This window comes from Baudoinia panamericana (genome assembly GCF_000338955.1).
Source record: "Baudoinia panamericana UAMH 10762 unplaced genomic scaffold BAUCOscaffold_11, whole genome shotgun sequence".
Classification (NCBI taxonomy): domain Eukaryota; kingdom Fungi; phylum Ascomycota; class Dothideomycetes; order Mycosphaerellales; family Teratosphaeriaceae; genus Baudoinia; species Baudoinia panamericana.
In genome coordinates, this window is record NW_006911267.1 from 302,606 (window position 1) to 317,534 (window position 14,929).

Consider the following 14,929-nt stretch of genomic DNA (forward strand, 5'->3'; position numbering starts at 1 on the left):
GCACCGAGATCGCCATTCGTAATTCCGTTGCTCGCCTTCGCCTTTGCTACTCCCTCGTCTATTGGGCCAACTTCCCACTGCTGGACGGTGGCTATGTGCGGCTGCGAGGCAGCGGCATTGATACTGGCCATGACGGCGGAAGACCGAGGTGCGATCGATGTGGGCTGCGGCTCATTCTCGGGCGTCGGCGCTGGATTTGGGTGTAATGTTGTAACATCACCGGCAGCTGATACTGTCTTGCCGCCAGCGTTGGTGCTCGCTATGGCTGCTGATGCCACTTCCACGTTCGCGCTGCTTACAGTTCCGTCTTTCGCCTCCAACTGCTGCAGCCTTCCCTCTTTTTTCAGGCGCTCAACCCACTTTGGCTGCTGCAGCACCAGCTCTTCATAGAAAGCTTGATCGTAACCTACGTACTGCAGATACTCCCACCAGAGCCTCAAGCCCGGCAGCTCGTCTGCGTCTGCACCCTCGAAGGACTTCAACACAGCCTGTTTCGTAAGCTTGCTCACCTTCATCCTCGCGTCTTTCTCCCACACCTTGAGCTCAAGCGCGTGCTCCTCGAGCGCTTTCTTCACTCCCTTCTCCAGCACTACGCCGTTAGCATTGTTCACCGGAGCCTCTGAGGTAGGTGTGTTGACAGTCGAATCCGTCGGTATCGGACCAAGGTAGGTGGGTTTGGGCCAGTAATGCTCCATGAGCGCCTTGGTAATCCACTCAGGACGATCTGGCTCTGTGAGCAGGTCGGCCCAGTACTCGCGCACCTTCTGTGGCACAGTCTCCATCACACGGTCGAAGTCCAGCTTGTCACTGTAGCGTAGTTGGCTATATTGGCCAAAGTACACGTAGCCGGCCTCCCCCTGCCGCCGAATGAAGACCGGAGTGTTCTTGTAATCCTCCTCTGTCGGCGCCTGTCCACGCTCGGAATATGTACCATTGAAGAAAGGTGTCATCTTCGCGCCATGTTGGCCAGGTGCACTGGGGACGAAAGGCTCGTACTCGCCTTCGAGCATCCAGTAAGCCTTCGTACTGCCTAACTTTCCGGAGCCTGAAGCGACGAAGTAGAATGCAGGTGACCAGTGTTCGCCTTTGAGGTGATCTTGCAAGAACTCCCAGCTGAAGGATATTGTCTTGGCACTTGGGAGCTCTACAATCGGCGTTGGTGGCATCAAGCGTACCGCAAGGGGCTCCCACTTCGGTGAGCGTTGTTTTTCGGCGAGATATCTAGTGTTTACTTTCAACGGCGAGTCCTGCAGTGGCGCTTTGGTGTCCACCGCATGCGCCTTACCCGTGCGGCGAGCTGGCATATGGGTCGGAGTCTCCGCATCTACGGGCCCATTAGCAATGTCCGATCCTTGAATCGCGCTCGCAGCGGCGGCGGCCATCACTGTAGCGTAGCCTTGAAGCTGTGCAATGTCTTCTCGGAGCTTCTTCGCGGTCGTTTCGGCTACCTCGGCCTGTTCAACGTAGACCTGCAGGACGGTCTCTTTGTTGAAGTGCTGAAGCATGATATCTGGTGGTGTGAATTCCATCTCCAGTATGTTCGGACCACGTCGAACCACTGCAAGCTCCCCGTTACCAGCATCAATCTGCCCATGAAGGCGGGCCAGCTCAGCTTGCAGAGTCTGTAGGTCGTTGGCAACTTTCTGGTTGGTGATCTCAATGTCCGCTTGGTTGCGGCGAGTCTGGTGCTCAATTCTTGCGAGATCGGCGACGTGGCGGATATGCGTTTCTGCAACGTATCTGTCGAGGGCACCCATGCCTGGTCCGCCATCGTTGAAACCCGGAGATGGTGGCGTCAGCGGCGGCATGTAGCGGGTGACTTCGGTACCGCTCGGTTGGAAGTGAGGAACGGCAGGGTTGAGGTATGCATTGCTGGTGTGCCCTGTTCCACGGCCATGGTGACGGAAGCCGTTCGGTAGCTGCTGATGGAAGGGGTGATCCTGGACGGCAGTGCTGAAGCTGCCACCATTGACGCTGGAGTAGGCCATGTTCGTGGTGTCACCGCTCAGATGCTCGTCACTGAGATAGTTTGGAGGTGGCTGTCAAGTTGAGCCTATTGGACCGCTCATGTATGAGGTTAGGAGGGAGATGTAGATCAAAGCCGCTGATCGGCTGTGAGGAGTACCAAAGAGACCGAGGAGATCGAAGGCTAGAGACACAATTGAGTGTTGCAACTGATTGTGTGGGAAAGGCCTCCTGGCGAGGTAAGTAACACATCAGCTGCTCCAAGTGAAGACCAGGCTAGAGCGACAAGCTAAACACCGACCGCATTGTTCGATTGAAGTGAGTGCGCTTAGTTTGGAAACGATTTGCAAACTGTCTGTCTCGGTAACTTTAAAGGATGTAAGAGTATCCCACAGCAAGAGCTAATAACGACTGAATCAGAAGAAAGCATCTTCGGCGTTAAGCACGAAGAAGGGGAGGTGGCTCTGTTGGACGTCAGCTTTGTGAGTCACGGTAAGATCGAACGCGCTTGAATGGCGACGAGATCACGATTGTACACAGGTTGTCCTTTGGGTAAGCTAGTTTGTACAATGCCTATTGGATCGAGCATTTTCAGCTGCCGCAGCATTTTGTCGCAGTCTGATATCACAGAGTTCGTAGTCCTGACACAAACTCAGAGGCCCTATACGCTCCTGCTGGCTGAGCCTGCGTATACCATGCTCGTTCAATGTCGCGAGATATTTCACCCGAGTTCGATACTCGGCAGCTTTCCAGGCTGTGATGTTGACGCTTACCTTCAGAGCCACGTGACAGAGACGTTTGCGCTAGCACTAACGGGCCGTGTCCGCTTCCGGCGCACGTTTCGAAGCCCGGTGACGTAGATTCAGAGCTCCAGTCGCGTGTCTCGCGAAGGTCGTTGTTACAATTTGATCAGATCAAAGCTCGTCGTGTGCCTGCTGCAGCCATGTAAACCGCTGTAATTCTTCACAATGCGTTGTAACTTCTTAAAAAGCAGTGTCATCGACGTGTCTTAACATTGCGCCAATAGTGTCAAGCAGAGATGCCGCCGGCAAAGTCGCGCCCAGCGCAAGAAGATTCACGATCAGATGCGTCGACTGCGAAGGACAGGCAGAACGGTACAGCAGCACACGTGAAGGGTAAGAAGAACGGCGTATCCGCACTGCAAGGTAGTAGCCTGAAAGAGCTCGCACTTGTGCACACGGATTCCGGCAACGTTGTGACGCCTGGCCAGAGCACTGGAGTGAGTGTCCGCTGAAGAAGCTGTACCTGACGAGCAAGAGGGTATGCTGATGCGACTGCCGTGTAGATGGCATGGAATACCGCAGACACAAAGCTCTTGAACAATTACCGCGTCTCACATCACCTCTCCAACCCTGCAGCCTTCACGTCGCCCTACCATCAAGCATTGCTCACCAATCCGGGTCTGGGTCGCCAGTCGCCCACGATGGCTCGAAGGCGAGAGAAGCGTCGCATATCGAAGGAGCAGCTGGCATTGGCCGTACGAAAGAACTTCAACAGCGCGGCCGTGAGCGAGATTGACAGTATCGTGGAGTTTGTATATAAGGTCCGGCACCAGAGTAAGTATTGCAAGCCGGATCTGCTGTCAGAGCACGGCGTATTGGCCTCAGGTCAGCTAACAGAAGCTACAGACAAGGCGTTTCGGATGCGCTGTCTTCCATCTGTGGCGAGAAAGTCATAGACCCGTTTTCGAGCCATGCTATTCGGACTGGGTATTGCGATTGTCGTGGCGGCGTTCGTTTAAAGCGGTTCGTCAATCTGGATATGGATCAGACAGAACTGGACATATGAGTCGAGAAGTGTCCAAAAGCCACGGAGCTGAGGTTGCGGTTTGCTCAGCGGTGCGGCTTGCTTTGATGCTGCAATGGATGGTGGTGTACGGTTAGCGTCATCTCATGGTCCCTCGATGCGCGTCAAGGAATATATGTCTCGCTATGAGCTCGGAAGATGATGCCTCATGCCGCTCGATAACAAGACACAATTACCCAGTAGCACATTTCGATCATCTCATTGAGCCAAATCAAGGTATTTCTGCTGAAGTTCTGAGAGCGCTCTACGCTTCGGCTTATATCTGCTAAATATCTCAAGGGATTTCGTTCCTTGCAGTAGACCACGGCACCTACCGTACACGTGATGCGTAGGGCTGAGACATGCAGCAAGCTTTCGCGAGAGCGGGCTTCTGCGGCGCGTGGTCCAAGCGGAGGAGAACAACATCGTCACTGCGGCCAGTTTCCTGGCTAGACAGACTGTACAATCACCCTCGCAACCACCCTGTACCATCTCATCCTGACCTCATACGTACATGTACTGACCAGAAATTGCGACCGCGTCACAGTACTGTCACGCGAAGAAGCAGGCCAACAGCACCCAAGAGGGATCTGGTTGTGCCGTAAGCTCTCAACGCCCAGGTCGGAGGCCTTTGGGCTTCTGTATCCGCAACAGCGATGGCGACATTCGGCACCGAGCTGTTAGTTATATACAACGAACGGCCGTGAGGGAATCTGGGGCTAACGTGGCTTACTATAGGCTTAACGTTGTCAATCGCTTGCAGGACTTGGTCTTCAACACTATAGGAAACGATTCGCTGGACCTGCCACAGATCGTCGTGGTTGGGTCGCAGTCTTCGGGCAAGTCTTCGGTACTCGAGAACATCGTGGGCAGAGACTTCCTACCTCGAGGTAGCGGTATCGTAACGCGAAGACCGCTCATCCTTCAGCTCATCAACATCCCCTCTGAGCGCGACGACCAGGGTGCAGATCACGAAGTGAATGTTCCGCACACTCCGGCTTCAGTGGCCGGTCATGATGAATTTGCAGAATTCGGCCATATCCCAGGACGAAGATTCTACGATTTCACCGAGGTGCGAAGAGAGATCGAGAATGAAACGTCGAGGATAGCAGGAAGCAATAAGGGCATTAACAGGCAGCCGATCAACCTGAAGATCTACTCGCCGCATGTTCTGAGCTTGACACTGGTGGATCTACCTGGCTTAACGAAGGTGCCGATTGGCGACCAGCCTACAGACATCGAAAAGCAGACCCGAAACCTCATCTCAGAGTATATCGCCAAGCCAAACAGCATTATTCTTGCAGTGTCGCCGGCGAATGTGGATATTGTAAACTCCGAAGCGTTGAAATTGGCAAGATGGGTAGATCCAACTGGCAAGCGTACCATTGGCGTGCTCACCAAGCTGGATCTTATGGACCATGGCACGAACGCCCTTGACATCCTTTCAGGCCGCGTCTATCCCCTCAAGCTTGGGTTCATCGGCGTAGTGAATCGGTCACAGCAAGACATCCAGTCCAACAAGCCCATGTCTGAAGCTCTATCATCTGAGCGCGACTTCTTCCGCATGCATCCCGCTTACCGAAACATTGCCTCACGATGCGGTACGCAGTTTCTGGCTAAGACGCTCAACGTTACTCTCATGGGCCATATTCGCGAACGGCTACCGGATATCAAAGCGCGCCTCAACACACTCATGGGCCAGACACAGCAGGAGCTGGCATCCTACGGCACCGACGCTTTCACGGGCAAGGAACACCGTGGCTCGCTCATACTCCAACTCATGACGCGCTTTGCGACATCCTTCATATCCTCCATTGATGGCACATCTTCCGAGATCAGTACAAAGGAGCTTTGTGGTGGTGCGCGCATATACTACATCTTCAACTCCGTCTTCGGCAATTCCCTTGAGACGATCAATCCTACGCACAATCTCTCCGTTTTGGACATCCGAACCGCGATCCGCAACTCAACTGGCCCCCGACCATCACTGTTTGTGCCCGAACTAGCATTCGACCTCCTGGTCAAGCCTCAGATCAAGCTATTAGAACTACCCAGCCAAAGGTGTGTAGAGCTAGTTTACGAGGAGCTCATTAAAATCGCACACACTTGCGGTTCGAACGAGCTGTCACGGTACCCAAGGCTACAGGGCAAGCTTATCGAGGTAGTCTCGGATCTTCTCCGCGAACGACTTGGCCCTTCATCGTTCTATGTCGAGAGCTTGATCTCGATACAGCGAGCATACATCAACACCAACCATCCAAACTTCCTAGGCGCCGCTGCAGCTATGGGCAGCGTGATGCAAGACAAGCACGAGCGGGAGAAGAAGGTCGCAGCCGCGGAGGAGAAGCGAAAGCGGGAAGCACGAAGACGGAAAGAACTGAATGGTGTCAATGGCACAGAAACCCCAGAAGATGACGAAGAAGAACAGCAAGCGACGACATTGCCCATGCGGACCGCTGCCAAATTGAAGGATGGCCGTAGTACGTCACCCGCAGTTAGCAGGGATGGGTACCCGTTGAGGCATGCAGTGACTGCGCCTGGCAGCGCGGCGGACGCAAACGGCGGCAGGGACAGCTTCCTGAACTACTTCTTCGGCAAGGAGAACGGGCTACCTAACAATCCATTGCCCGGTCAAAGTCTGGCGGGGGTGATGCCGGGCATGCCTGGAGGGAGCAGACATGTCAGCCAGAACATTGAGCCGAGCATCGCCGCCAGCTTCAGAAGGGGCGACACCAGGCCGGCGAGCATGCCTGAGATGCCTGTAGATGAGTCGGTTGAGGACCACGATATGGTAATAGTATCCCGCCACCTTCCGCACTCGCCACATACTGACACGCTGCCACACAGGGCGACCCATCCGGCGCCCCCGCCCTCACCGAACGCGAAGCGCTCGAGACCGAACTTATTCGCCGCCTCATCAGCAGCTACTTCAACATCGTGCGTGAGACCATTGCCGACCAAGTGCCCAAAGCCGTCATGCACCTCCTCGTCAACCACAGCAAAGACGTCGTGCAAAACCGTCTCGTTAGCGAGCTGTACAAGGAGAATCTGTTTGAGGAGTTGCTGTATGAAGACGATGCCGTACGGCAGGAGCGGGAGAAGTGCGAGAAGCTGCTGAATACGTATAGGGAGGCGGCGAAGATCATTGGGGAGGTGTTGTAACGGTTATGTATGAGCGTGGAATGTATGGTAGGATTGGGTGGAGGGGGATTGTACTCTGCTTAGATTGTGCATCCGTCGGACGCAAACGGTGGGTGGCGCTGGGGCGTCAAGGACTCTGCTCCGTAGCAAGGCCGCTGAAGGTCTAGCTGCTCCAGGACGCTAAAAGGTTTGGCTTGTATACTACCAGACGTGCTGCTTGAAACGGCGAACACCTCAATTGTACACCTAGGTATCATGCTCATCTGCGGCATAGGCATTTCGGTACCAGAGCTACGTATGGCGGGGCAGATTGACCTCTGAGGATGTCATTTTGCTTCGTAAGGTACTGTCTTTGCTGCGCCGATAACAACCGATTGATCGAACGCTCAATATGTTTGCTGTGCACCTAGCCATTCTTGTGGTACTGCCATTTGTAGTAGCAGCTCTTCGTGGAGCACAGCGACCATTGATAAGCGCGCCAAATGGCGGCCAAGAGCTCATGCGAGTGTACGTACATTCAGTCGTCTTGCTGAAGACGATGCACTGAGAGCTGATGCAATGGATACACAGCTTGAAAGAAGCGTCCGTTATACCGGATGTTCTTGACAGCTTCACGCCCAGGGTTACACTTTCCTTATTCTGGGAGAATGCCACAGCCGAATTGGGCAACCTGATCAAGACGTCACGGCTACAGAGACCGCCAGACGTGCAATTAATCGATCACGTCCCAAATCCGAGCTCTAGAACCAAGAAGCTGGATCCAAAGATGCAGCTCACGGTCGCTATGACCGATCCGGATGCGCCGAGTAGAGAGGATCCGAAATGGAGCGAAATATGCCATTGGATCGCTACCCACATCCAATTGACTGACCCTAGAGACAATATGAGCGCTCGGGGCGGCTGGAGTAAGGATCCGGAGACTGTAATGCCGTACTTCGGGCCTAAGCCTCCTGCTGAGACGGGTAAGCACAGATACGTTCTCGTAGCGCTGGCGCCGGCAAATGGGACGACGGAGAGCCTTCACCTGAGAAAGCCCAAGGACCGGCGCTTCTGGGGCTATCAGGATGATAGGAGAGGTTTGAGAGATTGGGCGGGAGAGATGGGCTTGGAAGTTGTTGGTATGACAATATTTGCACTTTCCCAGCCAGCCGACCGTGCTAACAGACCGCTAGGTGCAAACTTCATCTATGCACAGCACGACGAGCTGTGATAACGTGTCTGTCCGCGCAAACAGTCCCGTTCTGATCTATATCGGCATCACTGCTCTAAGTCATTGCAGCCGTTACACCAGCACCCCACTGAGGAAGTGGCATGCGGCCCATATCCGTCCGACGCACACGCGCCTACCTTTTGACCCCCGCCCATGCCACACACACTCGCGCCGGCGCAGTGAGTACTATACTGTTTCGCCTCATAAGTTCATCCTGCTACGCGCTCTCAGCGACGTTATCATGGTCCTGCATGGCGTTCCATTCTGCCAACGTCGGAATACGCTCACCCATGGCGCGAGCTAGGTAAACGACTGTCAGCTGGACCGTATGCACGGGCGGATTCGATGACTTATCTGCTTGCTTTGCTCGGCTGTATGCGGCTATCCTGGCTTCGTGCGTGTTGCGATTGTCTTGCTGCTTTCGACTACGTTCTTGCCACGCATGAACGCCGCGCAACCACGGATCGCTGTCTCGCAATTTGATCCTTCCTTCGAAGCTTATTGCCTGGTTGGCAAAACCGTTGTTGTTGAGTGACCATGCTGGAACGTCCGGATGCAAGCGTTCGGGTTCTACAATCTGTACGGCAAACTGCAAGATGTCTCGCAGCCGGATGCCTTCGACAACGCTCAGAGTTCCTGCTGCTGATCTGAGGTTCAGGTCCAGCGCAGAGGGCCTGTCGCCCTCCGCAAAGCGATGTGTCTCAACCCGAACCTCCTTCAATGGCGGCTGGCTAACGAACATCTCCTGCCAGGAGTGGCCCACCGCTGGCAGTCTTCCGTTAGGACCAGTCAGCAGGGTGATAATCACTCTGGCAGAGTCCATTGGGGGTGGACACAAGGAGTCCATTGAAGCGAAGTATGTGGGGAATAGATAGTAATGCACGCTCTGACGCGGTTCGAGAGTGTAAGCCGTGCTCCAGTTGTTGAAGTTGCAGACCAAACCGGGAAGATAGGTATCGCTCGAACAGAACCTGCTAACCTCGCCCACGCCTGATTCCTTGAGTGGTATGTAGAAGTCACCATCGTCGCTGCTCCGTAGGCCGATCCTTGTCTGTAGCTTCGGAGATGTCTTGACGAGAGCCTTGAAAGCCTTGTTGATGAGCTGCACGTTTAGTAATTCTTTGCTCGATAACAGGCACAAGATGTTCTCAAGCATTTCTGGAACAGCGAAGACCTTCTGCAGAGGACCGTCATCAATGTTGCCTCGCTGACGCTTGCCGAGTGCTCTTGGGCGTCGAAGCGGGTGCAAACAGTAGTCGAGAAAGCTGGCCTCGATCCGGATGGCCGCCGAAGCCATGCTCAATTCACGATCAGCGGCATAGGCAGCCTTTGAGCATATAAGTCGCTCCAGGCCGGCGCCTGTGCGCGCCAGGCGCGTGGCGGCATTAGATATCATCTCTAGCTTCGAGGTGGCGACCCTGACCAGGCCGGTGTTCGCCGTGGCAGCATCGGCGCTCGAGTCCGCCATGGGTGTCTGGTAGTGTTTGGTCGCAGGCGTGTTTGGTCGCAGGCGTGTTTGGTCGCAGGCGTGTTTGGTTTGCTGGACGTTATATTCGAAGATGCGGAGGCTTTATAAAATTGGACAGATGCAAAATCCCTGACGTGACTGCAATTTGTGAAACAGGAAGGCGCGAGCGGGAGCCGCATTCACGTGAGGTCATTCGATTCCTCGCAACACTATTGAAGCTTAATTTGAACAACGTACATAAGGGTGCAGCTTCACAACTCCCCTATAGTAGCCCAAGAGGTAGCCGAGAATATGCTGCAGAGTGATTGGTGGAGTACACCGCCCGGATACGTGGCCTCGATGTCTACGTTCGATTCAGCGGAATATCATGGGACCTGATACACCGGCAGGCTCACATACCTCGCCCTCAAGCCGTATCGCACAGATGCACGAAGATCGAGACAGCTTGATCGGGACAGCTGTAGACATTCGTGCCATAGTTCGACGCATGCCCACACACATCGTCCCTACTCCCGCTCGAGGTGATGTTCCACGGATTCTCCGCGAATGGGTCGCCGTTGACGTCGTTGACGCTCCACCAAATCGTCCCGGCACTCTCTGTATACCCGAAGATCAACTTGTACTCAGTAAGACCCCAGTAGTTGCTGTCTCGGGTGATGCCGACACTGTTGCCAGAACCGGTCATGGTGACGGCAGGGGAGGTGTGGTTCGCCTGAAGTTCTGCCGGGTTGCCGGTGCCGCCTTGGTTGGCGAGGGTGATCCAGATGCTCCAAGGGCAGTGATTGATGATGGTATACTGCGAAGCTTGGACGGATGCAGCCGTGGCTAGGAGGCCGAAGGCTGTGGAAGTGAATGGTCGCATGCTGCACGAAAGCTAGAAGCGATTATTCGGGCTGATTGAGGCTTTTCGAAATAGTAGGCCATGGCCGAGCTTATATGTCTACGCCAAGGAGTACTGTTCTTCTGACCTTTGCGGACTGAGCGACGTCATACTTGAGAGCACGTTCCAGCGTATCAAGGTGGAGATTGAACAATAATGGGCGGTACCTTGCAGCTGACGGCTTGCCCTTGCATCACGAAGAAAGTTTGCCGTTCGTATCTTTTCCACCGCTTCCTTGTAGGCTTTGTGGTAAGCTATGGCAAGGCCGACAAGTGGGACACTGTGAGACTGCCAGAGCGGTTGCATTCTTTATCTCCGCAGCCGGCAGTCTGTTACCTTTCGCATCCATCCAATGTCCTGGTGAGAACCAACCTCTAGCCGTGACTACCGTTGCCCAACGATCAAGCCCTCTGCACATCGTCCGCTGGTCTCTTCCCTGTTCTCTCGTCGGCTCGGGCGTTGTTGAGCCTTGGGTCTTGGTCAGCTTTGAGCAAGCAGGATATGTCCGATCTGTGCGACGGCTGCAGCGGCGTTGTAGAAGCTCTTGTGAGCGTGACATTGGTTTGGGGTCCAGTTCAGGTTGCCTCGACCATCGTGTGACAGCTCAAGAATGACTTAAGAGTGATGTCTCCCGTTGGTATACCGCTCAACCGCCCGCCTTGGCCTTAGCTGCTGTTTGCTGTGCTTCTGTTGACAAGTTAGTGTTACGAAGGGCAGACGGGAAAGGGTATAGTGTGGTCCTGTGGCCTCACCTCTTCGTGTAGCATCCTCCAATAGCGGCGTGTCCACAGCGGCAGCAGGTAGGTGCACATAGCGCACTACGCTGCCTCGGATGAACACATTCTTGACTGAGCTCTACACAAACATAATGTCAGCGAGTTTTCAAAGGGTTGTATGTGCTCCAGAGCTTGTTTGCTGATCTCAAATGTATTCCCTTGGGTAACACTTGTGACCCTCATGGTGCGCCCAAACGTCGTATTTTCTTTCCCAAGCGTGCAACCGAAGTTCCACCAATCAACGTACCAAGTGCGGGTATTTCATTTCCTCCACAACAGAGATGTCGTCAAGCTTAATGTTCAGGTATTGGTCTACGCTTTTCAGCGTGCCTCGGATTGAGATGTCATTCTTAAGCTCGACAGTGACTTCTTGATTGACAAGCGTCTTGAAGAAGCTGAAGAAGAGCATCTTGTCGCCGTATACGTCTGATCGGGCACAGAAGTGCACAATGTTCAACCGTCGGGTGTAAGTGTCAAGAGTAGGGGTGCAATTCAACATGAAGCTCAGAAGTTGGTCGCCCACAGCGAATCACGATCACGTGTCGAGGCTTGGCGGGCGCTTTCCACTGCGAAAGAACGCACACTGTCTCTCACGCTTGTGAAACGGACATTCGCTGGTTCATAACGAGTGTAAGTGGTATTATTAGATAAAAAGTACGACTTCGAACCATCCCAGCCCCGACCACAATGCTTAGCCCGACTTTCTCGCCCAGCCAACGAGACACTTCCACCCAGCATTGCCCTTACCAGCCTCCTCCAGTGCCTTTGCGACACCTTCCAAGCACTTGCCATCTGGACGTCCCATCTCAGTATTAACCTTGAGCATCCACTGCTCCCACATGCGCGCACCAACAATGCCGGTCATGGCTCGAACATCGCGTGTACTGCCAGTAACTGGTGGCTCATAGTAGTCAACCTGACCCTCAGGACTGATAGTACGCTCGGTGGCGTTTGGGCCAAAGTAGTCCTCACGCTCTTGCCCAGGCATAACAGTTGCAGCACTCGAGTTGGAGCTGGGCGTCTTGCCAGAGTCGGTCCACTTGGGCAAGACGTCAGCGACTGGCAATATCATCCAGGCACGCTTGATGTCGCCGAAGCCTGCTCGCTTGAGGCGAGGAAGGAAGCTCTTCCCGGCTGATGGATCGTAGCCACGGGTCTTGAGGTTGAAAGCGAACTCAACGCCCAAGGCTTGACTCGCTTGATCAGGGTGCACGAGCTCCGCATCGAGCAGGTCAAACTCGAGGTAGCCGCCTCGCTTCAGGACGCGAAGGCATTCGCGGAGAGTGAGGTCCCACTCGTCCGCTGCCTGACCCTTGGGCCACGTTGTCTTAAGATTGGCGTACAGGTTGCGAGCGGAGATGACGTCGAAAGTGTTGTCCTCGAATGGCAGCTCCCACGGTTTTGCAGCCGCGAAGACATGATGATTGCGTGGACCGTCAAGGGCTGACATGGCGACGTGAGCTTCAGCATCCGATGACACGGTAGTAAAGACTTGTGCGTCGGGATGCTCAGCTGCGACAGTCCAAGCCCAGCTGCAGTGCACTTGTCCGGATAGGTCGAGTATCTTGACATCGTTGAGCACCTTGAAAGAAGATACGATGGGGCTCGTCAACAAGCGGCCACCGTTCACTTCTTTGTACGCCGACAGCGTCCATGCTGAGGACTGCATCTGCTCCAAAGCTTGCCTCTCCCGCTCAGCTTGAGCAATGACTTCCTTCTTCTCATCCTCACTCGAAGCCTGCATCAAGGACGAGATTGGCCTTGGAGGCGCTGGACGGTCTGGCACGTTGATCTCGTATTTGCCTTGCAGCTGACCCACATGCTGCGACGACATGCTAGTCCGCCTCACGTGCTCAGCTTCCGCACGAGCCTGGCGGTGTTGGAACACATCGCGAGCCCGCTGGGAGCGCTTCTGATGGCGCCAGCCTTGCCAGAACGTGCCATCATGGATCGGCGAGATGCGCTTGGATGGTTCGGCGTGGAAGCCAGTCTGTGGCTCTGGCGTGGTATCTGCGAAGCGAACAGACTTCTTGCTGGGCGACAAGTCAGAGACAGCCGGGGTAGGTTCGACAGGCGTTCTCGGTACAACATCCTCAATATCCTTGAAGCTGGCGATGAGTTCATCGTCCTCGCAAACAGTCTTCATGTAGTCCGTCTGTGCACTGAGCCATAGCTGCGTCCGGTCAATGTTCGCTGTGGCGGTCTCTTGGAGCACAGCATTGTAGCTCTCGTCGATCTCATCGACGTCCGCCTCCACGCTCTGAGGTGAGAAGGCGATCTTGCGAGCAGTGACTGGACTCTTCTGGCTCTTTGGCGACGCCATGGGGACGGTGTGCTCGACCGCATCGTCTGGGCGTGAGCGCCATGGTACGCCATAGAAGCGGGCGGCTGTACTGGTTGGGAGAGGTGGAGCTTGTTCCTGTCGAAATGGCACACCATAGAATGCTGACGCTATGCCCGTCGTTGGGACCGGCTCGCTCCCATCCCACGTCCTGCGAATCGATGAGTCCAGGGACGCGAAGAAGCCGCCCGGAGATGGTATTGAAAGAGCAGAGAGCTCGTCGTCCGCGTCGTCACTAACCCCGTTCTCTTTCTTGACCGACATCGGCGGCATGAGGTTCTTCGTGTCGAGGCTGAGAAGCCGTCCCGTAATGGGGGGTGACTCCAAGACCTCTGTCATCTCCATCACCGCCTTCGCAGGCACTTCGACGACAGTCTCGAGCTGCTCTTCCGCATGGTCCGGGTGAATCTGCCGCAGAAGCAACAGGGCATGCGGATCGAGTTGGGCCGGTGCTTCCCAGCCATCAGCCTCACCCTGACGCTGAATGTCAGGAGTCGGCGGACAGCTGGCCCCAAGATCCTCGGAGGTAAGGCTGCCATCTAGGGAAGGGGCAGACGAGGTACTTGCTTCAGACTGCTCTTGCAGCCGTGACAAGACGGCCGGTGAAAACTTGGAGTAGACGGGCTGTACGCCTTGCGTTGCCGATTGGAGCTTTTCGATGGTCGGCCACTCACTCGGAGACGGGATTGCCATAGAGGGGTAGCGATTGCGTCTCGGGGCGTTGGCTCGCTTCTTGACGGACGCAGAAAGCTTGATGGGAAGTTCATCAATCTCACTCTCGCCACTCTCGCTTATATCGTATAGCTCATCGAAATCAGAGTGTGAGCTCTGTCGACTCCATAGGGAGTCATCGTCCGAGGTTGTGTCAGAGCTCGACGGGCTTTGGGGTACAGTCTGATGTGGCAGGTAAGGGGGCATTGCCTTCGGCGTCGGAAAGTCATCGCTCATGGGCGATATGATGTTCGCACGATCCTGCAGTTTCTGCGGCGCTGCGCGTCGTAGCGATACTTGCGGTACGTCCTCAATTACTGTATTACGTGGTAGCTCGCGTGCCGGCGCGAAGGTCGTTGCTGGTAGTATTGCGGTAGACATGGTGGAATCTTGGGCGGTTATTCTGATTTCTGTAGCTCAATGCTTCTGAAGGTAACTGTATCCGTCCAGCGGGGATTGAATATGCAAGCTTCGGTCAACGAAGCGTAAACCGGAATGCAAACCGCAAAAGCACAGAAAGAGAACGATTGACGACACACACGCAGCAGCGAAGGTGTGGTAGAAGCGAACAAGCGGCACAGCAGTAGGAAATCTTCTATACCGACTCACCCTTTCCACAGCTCGTGGAAGC

At 54.8% G+C, this 14,929-nt stretch overlaps 7 protein-coding genes across 7 annotated transcripts; 3 read left to right on the plus strand and 4 right to left on the minus strand.

Moving 5' to 3' along the window:
• Positions 1-374: 374 nt before the first annotated feature.
• On the minus strand, positions 375-1,190 carry BAUCODRAFT_43968 (uncharacterized protein; the record flags this gene model as incomplete). The annotated part of the gene is made up of 1 exon (XM_007681128.1): positions 375-1,190. A coding segment is annotated over one exon (816 nt), but the record flags the coding sequence as incomplete, so codon positions are not given.
• Positions 1,191-2,856: 1,666 nt separating this feature from the next.
• On the plus strand, positions 2,857-4,001 carry BAUCODRAFT_36950 (uncharacterized protein). Its single transcript, XM_007681020.1, has 2 exons — positions 2,857-3,205; positions 3,272-4,001. Exons 1-2 carry the CDS (start codon positions 3,005-3,007, stop codon positions 3,662-3,664), a joined length of 594 nt encoding a protein of 197 aa, XP_007679210.1. The 5' UTR covers positions 2,857-3,004; the 3' UTR covers positions 3,665-4,001.
• Positions 4,002-4,188: 187 nt separating this feature from the next.
• On the plus strand, positions 4,189-7,142 carry BAUCODRAFT_36952 (uncharacterized protein). The gene is made up of 3 exons (XM_007681021.1): positions 4,189-4,450; positions 4,510-6,562; positions 6,619-7,142. Exons 1-3 carry the CDS (start codon positions 4,428-4,430, stop codon positions 6,931-6,933), a joined length of 2,391 nt encoding a protein of 796 aa, XP_007679211.1. The 5' UTR covers positions 4,189-4,427; the 3' UTR covers positions 6,934-7,142.
• On the plus strand, positions 7,097-8,231 carry BAUCODRAFT_234964 (uncharacterized protein). The gene is made up of 3 exons (XM_007681312.1): positions 7,097-7,419; positions 7,483-8,030; positions 8,085-8,231. Exons 1-3 carry the CDS (start codon positions 7,304-7,306, stop codon positions 8,120-8,122), a joined length of 702 nt encoding a protein of 233 aa, XP_007679502.1. The 5' UTR covers positions 7,097-7,303; the 3' UTR covers positions 8,123-8,231.
• Positions 8,232-8,339: 108 nt separating this feature from the next.
• BAUCODRAFT_150628 (uncharacterized protein) lies at positions 8,340-9,590 on the minus strand (the record flags this gene model as incomplete). Its single annotated transcript, XM_007681313.1, has 1 exon — positions 8,340-9,590. The coding sequence occupies one exon, from the start codon at positions 9,588-9,590 to the stop codon at positions 8,340-8,342; it is 1,251 nt and encodes a 416-aa protein (XP_007679503.1).
• Positions 9,591-9,765: 175 nt separating this feature from the next.
• Positions 9,766-10,793, minus strand: BAUCODRAFT_235042 (uncharacterized protein). The gene is made up of 2 exons (XM_007681314.1): positions 9,990-10,793; positions 9,766-9,933 (listed from the first exon to the last, which is right to left on the minus strand). The coding sequence occupies exon 1, from the start codon at positions 10,450-10,452 to the stop codon at positions 9,997-9,999; it is 456 nt and encodes a 151-aa protein (XP_007679504.1). The 5' UTR covers positions 10,453-10,793; the 3' UTR covers positions 9,766-9,933; positions 9,990-9,996.
• A 292-nt stretch (positions 10,794-11,085) lies between these two features.
• On the minus strand, positions 11,086-14,679 carry BAUCODRAFT_75741 (uncharacterized protein; the record flags this gene model as incomplete). Its single annotated transcript, XM_007681170.1, has 4 exons — positions 11,086-11,325; positions 11,494-11,749; positions 11,948-12,186; positions 12,238-14,679. 4 exons carry the CDS (start codon positions 14,677-14,679, stop codon positions 11,086-11,088), a joined length of 3,177 nt encoding a protein of 1,058 aa, XP_007679360.1.
• Positions 14,680-14,929: the final 250 nt, after the last annotated feature.

Coding starts and splice junctions, on each gene's coding strand:
- BAUCODRAFT_36950 (XM_007681020.1), top strand. CDS start 3,005: ATGCCGCCGGCAAAGTCGCGCCCAGCGCAAGAAGATTCACGATCAGAT. Junction 3,206..3,271: donor CGCCTGGCCAGAGCACTGGA/GTGAGTGTCCGC, acceptor ACTGCCGTGTAG/ATGGCATGGAATACCGCAGA.
- BAUCODRAFT_36952 (XM_007681021.1), top strand. CDS start 4,428: ATGGCGACATTCGGCACCGAGCT. Junction 4,451..4,509: donor GCGACATTCGGCACCGAGCT/GTTAGTTATATA, acceptor GGCTTACTATAG/GCTTAACGTTGTCAATCGCT. Junction 6,563..6,618: donor CGGTTGAGGACCACGATATG/GTAATAGTATCC, acceptor GCTGCCACACAG/GGCGACCCATCCGGCGCCCC.
- BAUCODRAFT_234964 (XM_007681312.1), top strand. CDS start 7,304: ATGTTTGCTGTGCACCTAGCCATTCTTGTGGTACTGCCATTTGTAGTA. Junction 7,420..7,482: donor GGCCAAGAGCTCATGCGAGT/GTACGTACATTC, acceptor ATGGATACACAG/CTTGAAAGAAGCGTCCGTTA. Junction 8,031..8,084: donor GATGGGCTTGGAAGTTGTTG/GTATGACAATAT, acceptor ACAGACCGCTAG/GTGCAAACTTCATCTATGCA.
- BAUCODRAFT_235042 (XM_007681314.1), bottom strand. CDS start 10,452: ATGCGACCATTCACTTCCACAGCCTTCGGCCTCCTAGCCACGGCTGCA.